The 16064-nt window shown below is 41.4% G+C and overlaps 1 protein-coding gene across 1 annotated transcript in view; it reads left to right on the forward strand.

The window, feature by feature from the left end:
• The window catches only part of JAZF1 (JAZF zinc finger 1), a 132112-nt gene that overhangs the window by 114348 nt on the left and 1700 nt on the right, over positions 1-16064 (forward strand). The window contains exon 4 of the mRNA XM_081164942.1: positions 14698-14867. Coding sequence (XP_081021068.1) covers positions 14698-14867 — 170 coding nt within the window. The remainder of the gene's footprint in view (positions 1-14697; positions 14868-16064) is intronic.

Genomic DNA, 16064 nt, shown 5'->3' on the forward strand with positions numbered 1-16064 from the left:
CCTTGCCTACTTGTGTGGCAGGTGTAAATGACGGGGGCCCACCCTGATAGCAGAAACAGAATAGCATGTTTGGCTAGACATATCTCAAACAACTCATCAATCATTAAACTTGAAAAGGAGATGGGGAGTCAAATTTCGGCAATTGCTCCCTTTTTTTTTACTTTAAACTGTGCAGACCCCTGCAGCGCTGGTTCTGACTTACAAAGTGTTAAATGGCTTGGCTGCTGTGACTGTACCATGTCCCTTTGAGAACACCTATATGATGCCATAATATGGACACATACATTGGTACTCTCACTGGCTAGATCACATTTATTTTTAAAATTAGCATCCCATCGTTTAATTTAAACATTTCCAGGGCAGCTTACAATATTGAAAACAGCGTAAGGAATAATAACACTACAGCCTTAAAACAGCAACAAAACAACACAGGAGGTAAATAGATTTTTTTAAAAAAGGTTTAAAACAGTATTTAAAAGTTAAAAGCTTGGGGGGGGGAGGTCTTTGTCCAGCCTAATGGCTATATTTTGCAGTTTGTGATCAGTCTTTAAAGGCAGCCACATGTACAGCGCATTACATCTGTCTCACTGGAATGGTGCTCCATGCAGCTGATGCCACTTGAGATTCCAGCAATAGTGTGAACCAGATCCTTCATTGGGAGTGCAGCCGAATCCTGAACAACTTAAACACTCGCCTCCCTGAGCAGATGAACCACCCTTCAATGATACCTCAGTTCTATCAGGATTGGGCTTCAGTTTATTGATCCTCATCCAGTCCACTACTGATCTCAGACCTTCCTTTAGGACTCTCCTGCTAAATTCCCAGATACTTTCACTCAGTGATTCCATAAGCATATTAAGAACTATGGAGAACATGATGGATCCCTGTGGAACACCAGCATAAATGCCATGGGGGCAAACAGTAGACCCCCACATCTCCACCCCATAGAAGCCAACTCCTAGGGACTGAGGTCCCTCTGCTGCCCCCCAATAAAATATTTGAGGGGGCTGCTCCCCCAGTTGATGGGCATTGCCATTCAAATGGTGTCAGGCTTCAAGGACTAGTTTCCTCCCCCCTTTTGGCAGTAGATAAGCAAAACAAAGTGAAAACAGTCTCTTACCATTTAGAGATTTTAATGAGCACAGCGAGAGAACAAAGCAGCCATTCCTTGGGCAAAGGTGCTCCCAGTTAAGGATCCCACCCACTTCCTCCCTAGTCATCCACGTCACTTCCGCGTCTTGCAACCTGATCTCGCAACCACTTTGCTTTCTGTGCTTGTCTGCTTATCTGCTTGTGGTGACCTTAGGCTGGGCAGATGTATGCTTTCCAGCGAGAGAGAGTCTGTTAGCTCTCTCTGTCCCAGTCCTTCTCCTAGCTGTTCACTACCCGGTTCTTCCCAGCTTCTGTCTTCTGGACTATGTCCCTCTGCAAACCACTGTTCCAAATCTATACTGTCCCACTGCTCCTGTGAAGATTCAGGATCCTCCACAGCACGGTCCCTGACAGAGTGTGTGTACCGCATCTTGTGATCAGTTATGTGGGGTGGGACTCACCTGTCCCCTGCCCAATATTTTATTCCAAGTTGGCACCCCTGAGCCTTCCTGATAAGAGAGAAAAAGCTAGGCCTCCTATTTCCAACCCAGCAGCCTACCATGTTTATGATGGTATCAGAAGCTGACCCAGGAGTATTAGTAGGGTCACACGCCCACTGTCTTTCTCTTAATAGAGGGCATCTGTCAAGGCCAAAATGGGTCTGAAAACAGATTGAAATGGATCCAGAAAATTAGCTGCGCCTAAAAGTGGCTGGAGTTGTATTCCTACTTGAGTAGTTCGCCCAGGAAAGGGACATTTGCATTTATGGAACAAACTCTTTGACACTTGTCACCGTCAAAGCATCTATATCTTTCCTAAATGTCCTTTAGAAGCGCTTTTGGTCCACCTCCTTTCGGTCTGGCTTTCCGTGCCACAATATTTAAGGGGGGGGGGGCTTTGGTCTCTGGCTTACAGTGTGGGCAGAACAGGCAATACATGCACCTGGATCTTGTGATGGGTGTGTTGTGAAGACATTTAGCTTTGGCTAAGTTGCTATATTTCAGCCTCAGTTTCTCATCTTGGAAGCATGGTGGCTTACCTACCACAGAAAAACCCTATCTGTGACTTGACCTTCAAGAACTGGGTGGGCTAGAAGAGTAAAATAAATAAGGCCAGCATTTCCATTCTCTTCCTGCAAAATTATTATTTATTTTACCCTGCAAACTATTCCCAATCATTTGTGTCATAAATAAAGTTCTTAAAATAAGCATAAACATATGTCCTTCCACTCAGCCGGAGCCATAATGCTCAGGGCTTTGTTAGTGCAGTGCCTTATTGGACACGTACTGTTTTTTTATATATCTAAAAAATGAGCTCCCTATGTTAATTTTCTGGAAAAAGCGGAGTTTATTTTTAATTTGGGCTAGCTCACTAAATTAGGTGCTCTCCTACAGAACAATTTGTACCAGTAATAAGAGAGTAGTAATATGAAACTTCATTAAATAGTTCTTTTATTTAATCTTCGCATACGGCTGGGCTGGCTGCCACTTTTTTACAGGTGAGTTATGGAGTGTGCCAAATACCAAAGTGTGAATTAACAAAGTGGTGTTTAGATTTGGGGGAGAAAATGTTTTGCATGTCCATACTCTTAATTGCACTGGTAGAAGCAGCCGCTTGCCTATTATTTGGCTACCCTAAGCAAATTAAAACTGATTGCCTATATGAGTCAAAAGGAATTCTTTTGAAAATAAGCATGTGGTTAGTCAGTGTATGTGTAACATGCAGGCACCATAACCTCTCGTTTCAAATGTAAACCACAGAACATTCCTGACAGACTAGGGACTTTGTTGTGCTCTTCCCTGGCTCATGTAGAAAATACAGACACATCACCTAAAATGTTATAATTTCAAATATATATATATGTACATGCAGCGGTACTTGAATCCAGCCTAATTTAGTTGAACTTGGGCCCTATTGAAATCACTATACAGTGGTACTTTAGTTCTCAAACTTAATATGTTCCAGAAGTCTGTTCCAAAACCAAAACATTCCAAAACCAAGGCACACTTTCCCATAGAAAGTAATGCAAAATGGATTAATCGGTTCCAGACTTTTAAAAACAACCCTGAAAACAGCAATTTAACATGAATTTCACTATCTAACGAGACCATTGATCCATAAAATGAGAGCAATAAACACTGTACTGCAGTCACATAATCAATCAATCAATCAATCAATCAATAAGTAGCTGAACTGGGGTCCACACAGTCACAAAAACAAAACAAAAAGAGCCACAAAGACAAAAATGCAAAATAAATAGCAAAAACAGACAGACCTCAGCGTAACACTCAAAACAGAAGTGTGGCACTCAAAATGGAGCACATTTGGCTTCCGAAAAAGTTCACAAACCAGAACACTTGCTTCCTGGGTTCCAAGTTGTTGGAGTTCCAAGGCATTTGAGAACAAATGTACCACTGTAAAATGTAAGATTTAACTTATGTCACCTTCATTTCAGTGGGACTTAAGTACAGCTAACTTAATCTGGGTCTATCCCAGAAAGCAAGTCAACTAAAACTAAGGCAGGTACAGTGGTACCTCAGGTTACATATGCTTCAGGTTACATACACTTCGGGTTACGGACTCCGCTAACCCAGAAATAGTGCTTCAGGTTAAGAACTTAGCTTTTGGATGAGAACAGAAATCGTGCTCCGGCAGCGCGGCAGCAGCAGGAGGCCCCATTAGCTAAAGTGGTGCTTCAGGTTAAGAACAGTTTCAGGTTAAGTACGGACCTCCAGAACGAATTAAGTACTTAACCCGTTGTTTTTCTGGGGGACGCAGGGGAACGCATACCCCTAAACATTTTGTGAATCTTTGTACTTTTGTCCATTTACTGTATTTGTTTTTCCGGATTTGAACAATAAAATGGTGATTTTCTTGAGTCAAAATGAAAGTACCCCTAAACATTTTTTTAAGGGGAAAAAAGTACTGCCAATATCACAAGATATCAATATATCACCCAGCCTTAACCACCACCACTAAATAGATCCATAAGCTTTTCTGATGGGGAGATTAAAAAGGGATCAACTCCTCTGGCCAGACTGCATTTGCACATACACAAATGACTGGTGAGTGCTTCTTGAAAAGTAATATGGGAAGGGGCTTCAAAACCCCTTCCTCTCCCCATACAGTGGTACCTTGGTTTAAGAACAGCTTAGTTTATGAACAACTTGGATTAAGAACGCTGCAAACCCGGAGGTGGTGTTTTGGTTTGTGAACTTTGCCATGGAATAAGAACATGTTTCACTTCTTGTTGAGTGTGTTCCATTTGTAAATTGAGTCCCCCGCTGCTATGGAAAAGCACGCCTTTGGTTTAAGAACGCTTTGGTTTAAGACTTCCGGAACGGATTAAATTTGTAAACCAAGGTACCACTGTAATAGGATTTGAGCTGGACAGAAGGTGTGAAACTTGCATGATAAATGTTCTTCACATTTCCTTCCATGCTTCAAAGTGAATGAATTCTAAGCCTCTCTCTTTGTGTGGACTTCAAATAAATTAAATACTTTTAATGGTTAGAGAGCAGCGGGGGCGGGGGGCAGAATGGTGCAGAGTTAAAATAGACGTGGTTGGTCATCCTTTTGTTGTTTTCCTGACATAATCCATTTGTTAGATTTTGTTGTTATTGTAATGCCATTGCTGGATCTCACCTAATTCTGTTAATATATTAAAGCACTGATGGACAACATGTGTGCCGAGCCTGGCTCTGTGTAAGCCTCCTGTGATTCTGGGATTTTAGGTTTCCTGCCACCTGGTAGGTGGGCTCCCTGCCGGCTGTGTGAAATCTAACTTTGTAGGAAGGTAGTTGGAGGAAGCACTGCATCAAACAATTACAAGAACATAACCTTCCCTTCTTATCTACTCCGCCTGAGGCTATTTTCTTATTTAATCCTGCCTTTTTATTGTTCTTTACTGTTGTTTCCCTTTCCCTCGTTCATCGTATCCTTGCTGTGCCACTGAAGTAAAATCTGGACATGATGACAAGAGTTGCTGCATTGCAGGCTTCCTTTCTCAATGCCAAATCCCTTTTTCAGTAGCAAACCCCAGTGGCTTGGTAATTAGTTGTATGGGAATTTTCACAGTAACCTCCCCAAGGAGCAATTTCACCAAAGAGTAACCCTCTTGTCTAGACCAAGCTCATAAAGTCATCACTCGTTGTGATTTCCATTCTACAAAGCTGCAGCAGAAATATGGCCTTTCGTCTTAAGGTGCCTTTCAAGCATGTATATACCTCCATGCAGCAGAACTGCTGATGTAGCCCTTATGGAAGACGTATACATGTTGCCGGGGTGCCTAGAAAGGTGTGGTCCACTGTTGTTGTGTTTTACTCTTTCTTTCCATAAAATAGCACTGTTGCTATGTGCCATTTCCATTACAGTGGTACCTCGGGTTACATACGCTTCAGGTTACAGACTCTGCTAACCCAGAAATAGTACCTCGGGTTATGATCTTTGCTTCAGGCTAAGAACAGAAATTGGGCTCTGGCAGCGCAGCAGCAGGTTGAGGCCCCCTTAGCTAAAGTGGTGCTTCATGTTAAGAACAGTTTCAGGTTAAGAACGGACCTCCGGAACGAGTTAAGTACTTAACCCGAGGTACCACTGTATACTGTCTAGTGTGCATTATTTGCAGTTGCTGCAACAGGGAAGATTAAGAACATCAGCTGTGAATATTAGCACAGTAGCCAAAGTTTTATCTCTGTGTACTTTAAAGTCCACTTCAGTATAACTCTAGTATCAAGATAAGCCTTTTAGCTCTATGTAAGCAGCACATACCAGCACAAAAGTCTGTATCCAATGCAGACTTCACCATTCTGGTTGATCTCAGTTAGTGTATTGGGATATAAGGGCTCAGGTGGTCTTTAAAGTGTCCTTTAAGGTATACAAGACCTGGAACCAGCAGTGTATGAGCAGCCAGTCTTTTGTCCATTTTAATCCAATACAGATTTCAACATTCAGCCATCATAAATGATGTCACAATGTGTTTTAGGATCAAAAAGAAAGCCAATTAATGTATTGGTGCAATGAAGTACCTCGGTGTTTGAAAAACGCAGATCAAGGAACACTAGTTCATATTCATAAAGTATTTAAAAGGTCTCATTTTGTGATCAGCGAAAACCTGGTGGTAAGATCATTTAGTTTAGTGCATTGACTTCTTCTATAACTGTGTAGATGCTATGTTTCAGATGTTTGAAAAATGAAAGGCTGGCATTCCATTTCTAACCATTTTTTCACTACTACTACCACTACCACCACCACTACTACTACTACTACTGGTTGGTTGGTTGGTTGGTTGGTTGGTAGGCATCCTTTTCTTAAAAAGCTATGTGTAGCGTCTTATGCCTGCCAAGCTGCAAGAAACTCAGATGCTCCCAGTAGAAGCAATTCCCATTGATTTCATGTGCCTAGTAGTGCACATATTCTAAAAAGGATAGTTCATTGGCCCAGTTGATATTGAAGGAACCCATGCCAGTTCATCTCTCTGTATCACTAGCCTCTTGCCAAGAAAATAAGAAAGAGTCCAGGGACACCTAAAGATTGACTTAATCCCACAAAGTCATTGCACAGGTGGAACAACTTCCACTTGCACAGTCGATTTCCTTACACTCCACGTTTCTTTGTAAATTTATTTATACTTTGCCCTACAAACACAGCTGACATGGTGTACCAGCTCATTCCTTTCTGATAACCGTAATCTGGATAATGGCTTATCAGCATATTGGTAGTTGTCCAACTTTAGCTTGTTTGCTCTGCTATAGAAATCATAGGATTCACTTCTATGCCTGCTCATACAGGGAACGGACTTTGGTGAGCAAGGTCTAAAAGTCTTAACACAAAAAGCAGCTCTTTAAAGTAACTGGGTTGTGATCCCACATGGAAATTATTATTTTTTAAAATGTAATTGTTATGCATATTAAAAACACTTCAGAGGTGTGTGGACCAGGCTCCTAGTTAAGAAGATTGCCCTTTGTCAGTGAAGCACACAAACCATTTTAGGGGAACAGTGATACAGAGAGATGAACTGGCATGGGTTCCTTCTATAACAACTGGGCCAATGAACTACTGATTGGTGCCATGTTAGGATGTCAAACACAATTAAATGAAAAACCAAACAAGACCACATTCTTAGCAACTCTCATCTGCCCAATGAACCAGGAAAGAAGCCCTTGAGATGCCTTGTTGCCAAACCGGTGCCATCTCAGGCTCCTAAATCCCTTTCATTTCTTTACATAAACATCCTATGCTGCAAGTTACACCTAGCTGGGATTTCCAAACCATTCCCCGTTTTTTCTGCCCCTGATAATCACCATCAGCCGATTTCCAAACGGCGGTTTAGCCATAAGTCTAGCAACCTGCAAGGTCAGGCTTGCAATTTGAAGCAAGATGACTTCGGTTCTTAAAATCGGGCCCCAACAAAAGGGTTTGTAAAGCTCAGGTTGATCAACAAGGCCATATTTAACTCTTGCTGTAATTTAGTCAGCCCTACCTCCAAAATAAATGCAAACCATATCCCAGGCCCCACAGATGAGTGCAATGTGGACGAGACATTTTATTGCCTCTACTGTAAATGGCTGGATGGCTCTTGTACAGCCATAAAGCACGTTTAAATCTATTGTTATAAAACAGGTCTCGAATGTATCTTTGTAACATATAAACTGTCGTTCATTTACGTAGGTGCTTTTTTATTGTCCTCCTTTATCTTAAGCGTGAATCTGCTTCCTGATAACGTTCCTTTTAAAAAGAAAAAGGGTGAAAAAAAGACAATAAACTGCTAGTCCATCATGTGCATCGGAAGAGTCCTTAAGACTGCAATGCTGTCCTGGATTTGTATTTTAAACTTAAGAATGCAGACCCAAAATAGCATCTCTTATGAATGCTTTATTTGCATTTAAATGCACCGTCTTTCTGCCCTGTAGTTCCAATTGTCCATTCTTCCTTGAGGGCTTGCAGAAAGATCTTTGAAATAATTTGCTAGTGTTCAATTAGCACTGCGGTGACTGAGAATGGAAAGTGCTCGACTTCATTTTTCCCCTTTCAGTGGTGTAGCTGCTCTTGTTGCCTGTGCCCCAGCCAGAAAATTTTATTATGTCTGAGTTAATTTGCAGGATAAACCTTTGGCGGGAGGGACCTGCTTGGGTTTATTTATTCCTTTATTTGCTCTTTTATTTTAATTATCTTTTAAAAAAAGAAGTTGCACTGTAAAACATTGCTATTTAATTGCAGGAAGTCTATGCTGGAAGTGGCTAATAGATGGCATTTGTTTAAATGAAGCTGTAGGGACGCTGCTTGAGAATGTTTTAAAGCATTGCAAGGCTGGGCTGATAATGTTTTCCTGCATTGCGTATAAAAACCAAAGGCCCTTTACCCTTTCTGAAAGGTCTTTTTTGTAGAAAACAAGATAGGGGGAGGGAAATGTTTATATGAGAATGCAAAATAACTTCCTGAGACTATGAGCACACCGCGCCCTTAAAATGTCAAGAGCACATTGTGTGTTGAAATGGTAGCAGTGTGCTTTTAGCACCTCTGCAGCACCCAGGCTGCATGTGTCGAGATCAAACCCAGTAGACAGAACATATGTCTTGTGTATGTCTTGTGACTGTTTTCTTTTCTCTAGAATCAGTACTTTATATGCATGTTTTAGTGTTGCCTGTTTTTTGTTTGCTTTTTTACGATCAGTGGAAATTGTAGCAGTATATGTAGCGCGACATGTTGAATGTTGCCTTGGCAGTAGCAAAATTACCGTCTCAGATACAATAAATGTTGCAGGTTGGATGCAACTGATGCTGGTTGGCCAACGGCAGAATAGTGGGAAGGGAAATTGGGGTGAGGACTCCACTCTGCAACCGCGGCACTTCCCCTCCAAATCTGCTCCAGAGGGTTCAGATATTTTGCATCAGCTTGTATTCCGGCATTTTTTAAAAAAATGGAATGAATTTATTGGGCAACCTAATCAGTCCCAAACATAGTGGAAGAGTGTGTGTATGGAATGAGACAAGGAAAGCAGGAATGCTGCTATGATAGAGTGGTGGAGGAAGGGGAGACCCAACCCATAACCAAGTTTTGCAGGATTGGGTATGGGGCACTGGGATCATCTACACTGTTTCAAGATTTGTGTGTCTTTGTTTGGACTAGTGATAGTCAAGCTGGCTTACCTTGCAACTGACTCCGTTTTTCTGAGCTTTCTTGAAAACAGGTCTGAGATAATCTTGAGAAACTTCTCATGTGCCTTGGCAAGAAAAATACAATGCTGAGAATGCTCAGGGAACACTTAGGGCTTAAGAATGAGACCTTCAAGGCATCTCCTAACTTCTGTCTCCAGAAAGCCTTCTTCATCACAGGTTCCCTCACTACTTGAAAGGGTAAATTTGCTGTGGAAGGTTGGGGGAAATGGTGTGAATGGTTGACTGGTGGTGGCAGCAGCAGAAAACCCCTTAGGGAAGGCCTGAATTCAAAGAGGTTTAGAGTACAGCTTATGACGTGGCCATAGATTTCCAAACTGTGGAAAGTTTGTACTTCAGGCATACCTTTCCTGAAAATTGCTTCTACTTTGGCTTAGACTGTTTAGATTTAGAATCCAATCTCAGTTTTGTTGCAGCAAATAGATTTCTCCATCAAAGTGAATAAGGATAGTATTAGACTTCTGTGGCCAGGCATTATGCAATTACCAAACATTTGTGTGCTGCTTCTTCTAATAAGCTGGCTGCCTACTGACGATAGGGAAAACCCTTAATAGCCTACTGGGTTTAAAACCAAGGTACAGTGGTACCTCAGGTTACATACGCTTCAGGTTACAGACACTTCAGGTTACAGACTCCACTAATCCAGAAATAGTACCTCGGGTTAAGAACTTTGCTTCAGGATGAGAACAGAAATTGTGCTCCAGTGGTGCAGCGGCAGCGGGAAGCCCCATTAGCTAAAGTGGTGCTTCAGGTTAAGAACAGTTTCAGGTTAAGAACGGACCTCTGGAACGAATTAAGTATTTAACCAGAGCTACCACTGTATTCTCCACAAAGTACTTCTGCTCAACAAGTGCTTTGAAAAGAATGTGTTTTCTCGACGATCATACCAGATCTGTTTTTCTTTTTTTACTACTTAGTCACCATTTCGAGTCATAAAACTCACCTGTTTTAATGAATAAATATTGCATTATTCTGGTGACCTCTGGGCCAATCTTCTGCAGCTGAGGGGCAAACTTTTTGCCCAAGTATTCATGCATTTCAATGTTCATGTGACAACAGAAGCAGCTATTACCAGCTTTGATTGGTTCTTCAGTTGAAGTCTCTGCAGGACAGGGCCAAAGTCTGGAAGATTCAGGTGGCACAGAATAAAACTGCCAGAATTATAATTGACACAGCATAATTGGATCAAATCTCACCAATATTAAAAGAGCTCCACTGACAGTCTTTCTGCTTCCAAGCCCAATCTGAAGTGCTAGTATTGACATTTAAAGCCCTAAATGGTTTGGGACCCAAGTATCCGAAGGAGTGTCTTCTCCCATATCATTCAAGGCTGCTCTGTGTTCCCTTCCTTGTTAGCAGTGAAGCAGATGACTGATACCCTTCCAGGAACAATTGTCTGCCACAAATTTTCCTTTTCTTTTAGATGTCAGCTGAGCCCTTGTTTATTCTCTCAAACTTTTAAAACATTCCTTGCTGTCTGCTGTTTTGCTCCGCTCATTAATTTTTTTAATGATGTGGTTCTATTGTTTTTTGATACTTTGATTTTATAAACCACCCTGGAACCAAATATCCTCTGCAGAATTAGTGAGCGGTACCCATGTACTGCTTGTATAGAGAGAATGATGGTAAAGAAGAGTGAAATCTGTGCATCTTATATGTATATAATCTGCTTTGCCAAGCAGGTGAGCAGAAGCCACACTTTTTTGCTTTAGAGAAATGTTTGTCCTCTCGGCCTCCAGCAATGATCTTCTGAACAGTGTTTCATTCTGTAAAACTGAATATGCTTTACCACCTGATGTTTGCTTAGGTGAATATATTATCTATAATAAATAAATATGGTGAGTGTATATGGGGGAGATCAGTAAATTAGTATTACATAGAAATTGCCATCGTAAAACAAATTTACCCCATTTTATTTCAAGTAGCAGTTACAACAGCCATATATTAGTTGTCTTAAAATAAGTACTCCCATAAAACTTTTTTTTATGAAGCTACAAGTGCCACACAAAGTATGAACCAAGTTGTGCTTTTTATGAGAGATCATTTGAGTTTGCAGGAAATTAGTTTCACGAGAAGACTGCAGTCGTAGGCATGCTTATTTGGAAGTTAAGTTCCAAAAATTCCAAAGCGATACAGAGAAGCAAAGGCCAAAATGGAGTTAACACTCATCAAAGAAATAGCAAGAAGCTTGAATTCTCCAGTGGCAAAAGCCATCTTTGCAGAATGAAAGGAAGTAGTGTGGTCAGAACAACTGAGAAAGGAGGGTTTGCATAACTGAGTTACACAGCTAGAGCAGATTTTAAATGGGGGGTGGGCAGGATGTGAAGAACATTGAAGCAAGTTTTGATAGCAGGTGAAGGTGAGAGCTTATGACTTGTTTTCCCCCGGCAGCAGCTAACTTCCTGCTGCATGGCAAACTGCTTTTGAAGTCAGTTTCAGAAACCAGGTTGTGATATGGCACAGGGCTATTCAAAGTGGAGGTGGGAGTTTGGGGAGTAGAATCTTCCGCTGCAGTACTGTAGGAGCCTAAGTAGCTCTTTGGATTGTGGCCAGTGAGCATATATTTATCTAACACCTTTCCAGAACATGTGTATTTATATCAACATATGCCCACTTCCCACAAAATGTGAGACATCTAATTTTGAAAATTAGAGGCGCGATTTTTCTTGCGTTGAAACGCCTTTGAAGTCTACTTGGATTTGTTCCCCGGTGAGCATTACCAGAAATGATTTGAGGCCATTAATACGTATGTTCCAACAGCAGCGACTCCTCATAAGGGAGGTTCTAGCCAGCAGAACATCCAGATGTTGGCAGGGAAGGCAGACCATAATGTTGATGGGCAAGTCTCTCTTTTTTCAACCGGCCTTTTACAAGTCTGAGTCAGAGAGTGCTGGGTTTGACTTGGCAAGTAGGTGTTGACTTTTTGTTGTTGTTCATTTCCCGTTTTATTATTGCAAAAAAATAAAATAAAGAGCAGAGACCAAAAAATGTGTCTCTCTGCCAAAGTGAACTTCCCCTTCAGCATGTCACAAGCAAGCTTCCCATCAGCAGTAAGTACCAGCTGGTAGATTTAGATTTGTTTGTACACCTGATGCTGCAACTGACTTCCTGTCTCTGGTGGAAAAGACTCTTCCCCCCAACCCAAAGAAGATGGAATTATTTCCTCCAAGGCAGGGAGGACAATGGGTTCCAACAGACAGGAGGGTGTGCAAGCTGGAAATTAACATAAGGACATGGCCAATGTGAATATACTAGCTATATGTAATTAACAGTACTTTTATAAAATATTGTGAACGTCACACTGTATTTGGTGAAAAGGTTGCATGTACTTGAGGAATGCTGGTTCCCTCATTTTTCAGGTGGGCCATATAAACAATGAACTTTCTCTCTACTGGTTGAACACACAAATCAGTGAATGGGCACCATGAGTAATGAGTAGTGGCCTGTGTCTAAAACATCCCTTGTTTCCAGGCCTGTGTAAACAACAGGAAGAATTATATATCCTTGAATGTCGTGTACACAAATCCTAAAGAGAGATGAATCATTTAATGGATTCATCTTCTCAAATGTTAATAGCCATTAATATTCTTAAAGTTTTGTTTGCATGTTGCTGCATATTTGACAGGATTCAAAGTCGCATTGCAAAATACTCGAGGCAGAAAGACAAAAGAAAAAATCGTGTTAGCAGTAGTATGACCTTTGAATTTCCTCTCCTCTCGTTCCTCAATCTTAAATTCATTTCTGGGAAACTACCTCCTGATAAGCTTCCCCACGTAGAGATGACTTAGAACTATGGAAACTGGAACATACAACATTGGTCCAGGGTTGGCCAACATGGCTGGTGTCTCCAGATGTTGTTGACCACTAGCCATTCTCTTGGGGCTGATGGAAATTGTAGTCCAACCAGTTGCCCCTGCAGGAGTCTCGCTGTCTCCAAGAACTTCCTTCTTAATTGCAATCCAATCCACACAAGCGAAGTGATGCATGTGAATCAGATCGTTCTATTAAAATAAAAAGGAAAGCCCATGCATACAGGAGCTACGTGGTGCATCAATGCTAATTGTCTCCCCTGTAAACCAAAATTTCAACCCAGAGTTTGAAGTGGATCTGCAGAGGGGACCAGACTGGCATTAACCAAGTTTACCATCACAGGGTTTCCCAAATTTTGGACTCCAGCTGTTTTGGTGCCACAACTCCCATCATCCTTAGCTAGCAGGATCAGTAGTCAGGAATGATGGAAATTGCAGTCCCAAAAAGGCTGGAGACCCAAGTTTGGGAAATGTTAGTGTGCATGTTTGACTCTAAATGCTGACAAGGAAAGAGAAGCAAGAATCAATCCCATAATGGAAGGGAATATGGGCTCTGAACTTGGCTTCTGGTTTGCAGACCATGGTTTGCTAGGACCCACTGTATTATGCCTGTGTTGGACCATCTGCCATGTGTCTACTGAGAAAATATAGGTCGCAGGAGAGCTATTGACTGTTGGTTCTGCTGTGAAATGACTGAAAGGCTTGAAGCTTGAGCAAAACGCATGACTCAGCCTAGGGCAGAAACATCCTGCAATGTCAACATTAGCCCTTGCCAAGCCTGCAACAAGCCTTTTGAGAGGGTTTTTCTTTCCCGCTCCCCCCCCCCCCGTGTTTTATGACTGCTCCTTGTTTCATGTACTTGCTGTGGCTACTGAAACTCTGCCTTCTCTGTTACTCTCCTTCTCCCTTTAATGTGTGCCACACTGAGAGTCTTATTAATATTTATTGCAACTTTAAAAAATAAAATTAAAAAGCTTGCCACGTGGTCCTCCAAAGGCTGCTGCAGTTTATCTGGAACATAATGCTGTATTAGGGCAGCACACAATGCAATTTATCCTCACACCTGGGGGAGTGAGTTTCACAGCTGTAATTGCTACAGTATAATTCTTACTAATGTCGTGCTATAATTTCTATTAATTCCAGAGGGCTAGTAAATGTATTAAGACTTGTCAACATATTATTTTACACTGTTTATGATCTAGAGAATTATGCCATTCAAGTGTTTTACTGTGTAAAGGAAAAGCCTTAAAAATCTGCTTTGGTTTTTGAGGCCAGGGATGGGGGGGGGGGCAGAGCATGCAATTCCATCTTGCTCCCCTCCAGTTCCCTGGTTGTCTGACAATAAAATAGCTCTGCTGATTAATATTTAGAATGAAGCTAGCTAAAGCTGTTTATGTAATGTTAGTAGCAATTATTAAACAAATGAAGCATTCTGTGTCTTACCAAGTTCTAGCTATGATGGGAAACATTTTTTGTAATTAAAAGTACCAGTCTCCTAGTAATATAACTTAGGATGGCAATAGATGAGGCAGAGAACGGTTGGAGGATACTAATAAATATGAAACTTGTGGCTATAGTTTATTTGAACCCATTTTTTATTTTGTTTTGCTGCTCTGTCTTCTTAGGAAGCGAGTATGATGAGGAGGAAGTAGACTATGAAGATTCAGACAGCGATGAGTCCTGGACTACAGAAAGTGCCATCAGCTCTGAAGCTATCCTAAGTTCCATGTGTATGAATGGAGGAGACGAAAAACCCTTTGCATGTCCTGTCCCTGGCTGTAAAAAGCGATATAAGGTAAGTGTGCTTTTTTTGCATGGTTGAGACCCTTCCCTTTGAAAGCAGGGGTCTTATTTTTCACTGGATTTCATTCTAATCTATATACTGCTAAAGCCTTAGATCAGGGTTTCCCAAACTTGGGTCTTCTGCTGCTTTTGGACCACAACTCCCATCATACCTAGCTAGCAGGGTCAGTGGTCAGGAATGATGAGAACTGTAGTCCAAAAACAGCTGGAGACCCATGTTTGGGATGCCAAAGAATAAAGCATTCACTCCAAAAATGTGAGACACCTGAAAATACAGAAAACATTGAGGAAATCAAAGGTGCCCCTTCCCCCACTTAGAGCAGTGCTTCCCAAATATTTAAGTACTGCGGCTCCCGTTTTTCAAAAGCCAAGCCATGGAACCTCTGGTTTTGAAAATTTTTGATCTCTCTATGGTAGCTTTTGTTATGTGAATGGTGCCACAGATCCCCTGGGTGGGTTGTACAGACCACCAGTTGGGAACCACTGCCTTAAGAGGGGGGAAATGTCTCAGAAGTCTTTAAATCAAGGTAACTTTATCATCTGCACTCTGTTGTTCATCAAAAATCCATGAGTACTGTCTGAGCCAAGGTAGTCAAATGTGGTCGTCTCCAGCTCCCATCAGCTTAAGCCAATGGGATCGCAAGATCAAGGGTGGTCTTAGAGTGCACAATGTTGGCTACCTATAGCCTAAGCTAGGTTGTGCACCATGAATGTAAGGACAAGCAGTCAGCAAGTTGTTGACTCACAAAGTGCTCTACCATAAGAGAAAACACATACTAATTCGTGGCTAATACTGCTTCCTGTTTCGCCAACATACATAAAAGACCTCGTGTATGTTTCCATACTTTTTTCACGCAGCTTTTCTTTGCCCCCTGCCCCGCCCAAATCTTCTGCATTTATTCTACTTGTTTCTTCCATAAACAAATTCATACTTTGTGCTTGGAAATTTAAACCAGAATGCAGAAAGATAAACCACATATTTAATCTAACATGAAAACGTGGTATAAAACAGGGGTAACAGAGGAATGCAGAAATCACTGAGCTTATGTAGGAGTTCATTTTTCCACACCCCCAGTTGAAAAAGCTGTTTCCATTTAATAAGGCTGCAATCCTATAGCCACTTACCTTTAACTCACTGTGGCTTATTTCTAAGTAGACATGTATAGGATTGAACTGTACTTTTATTTTG

This window comes from Podarcis bocagei (assembly GCF_964188305.1).
Source record: "Podarcis bocagei genome assembly, chromosome: 12".
NCBI lineage: Eukaryota > Metazoa > Chordata > Lepidosauria > Squamata > Lacertidae > Podarcis > Podarcis bocagei.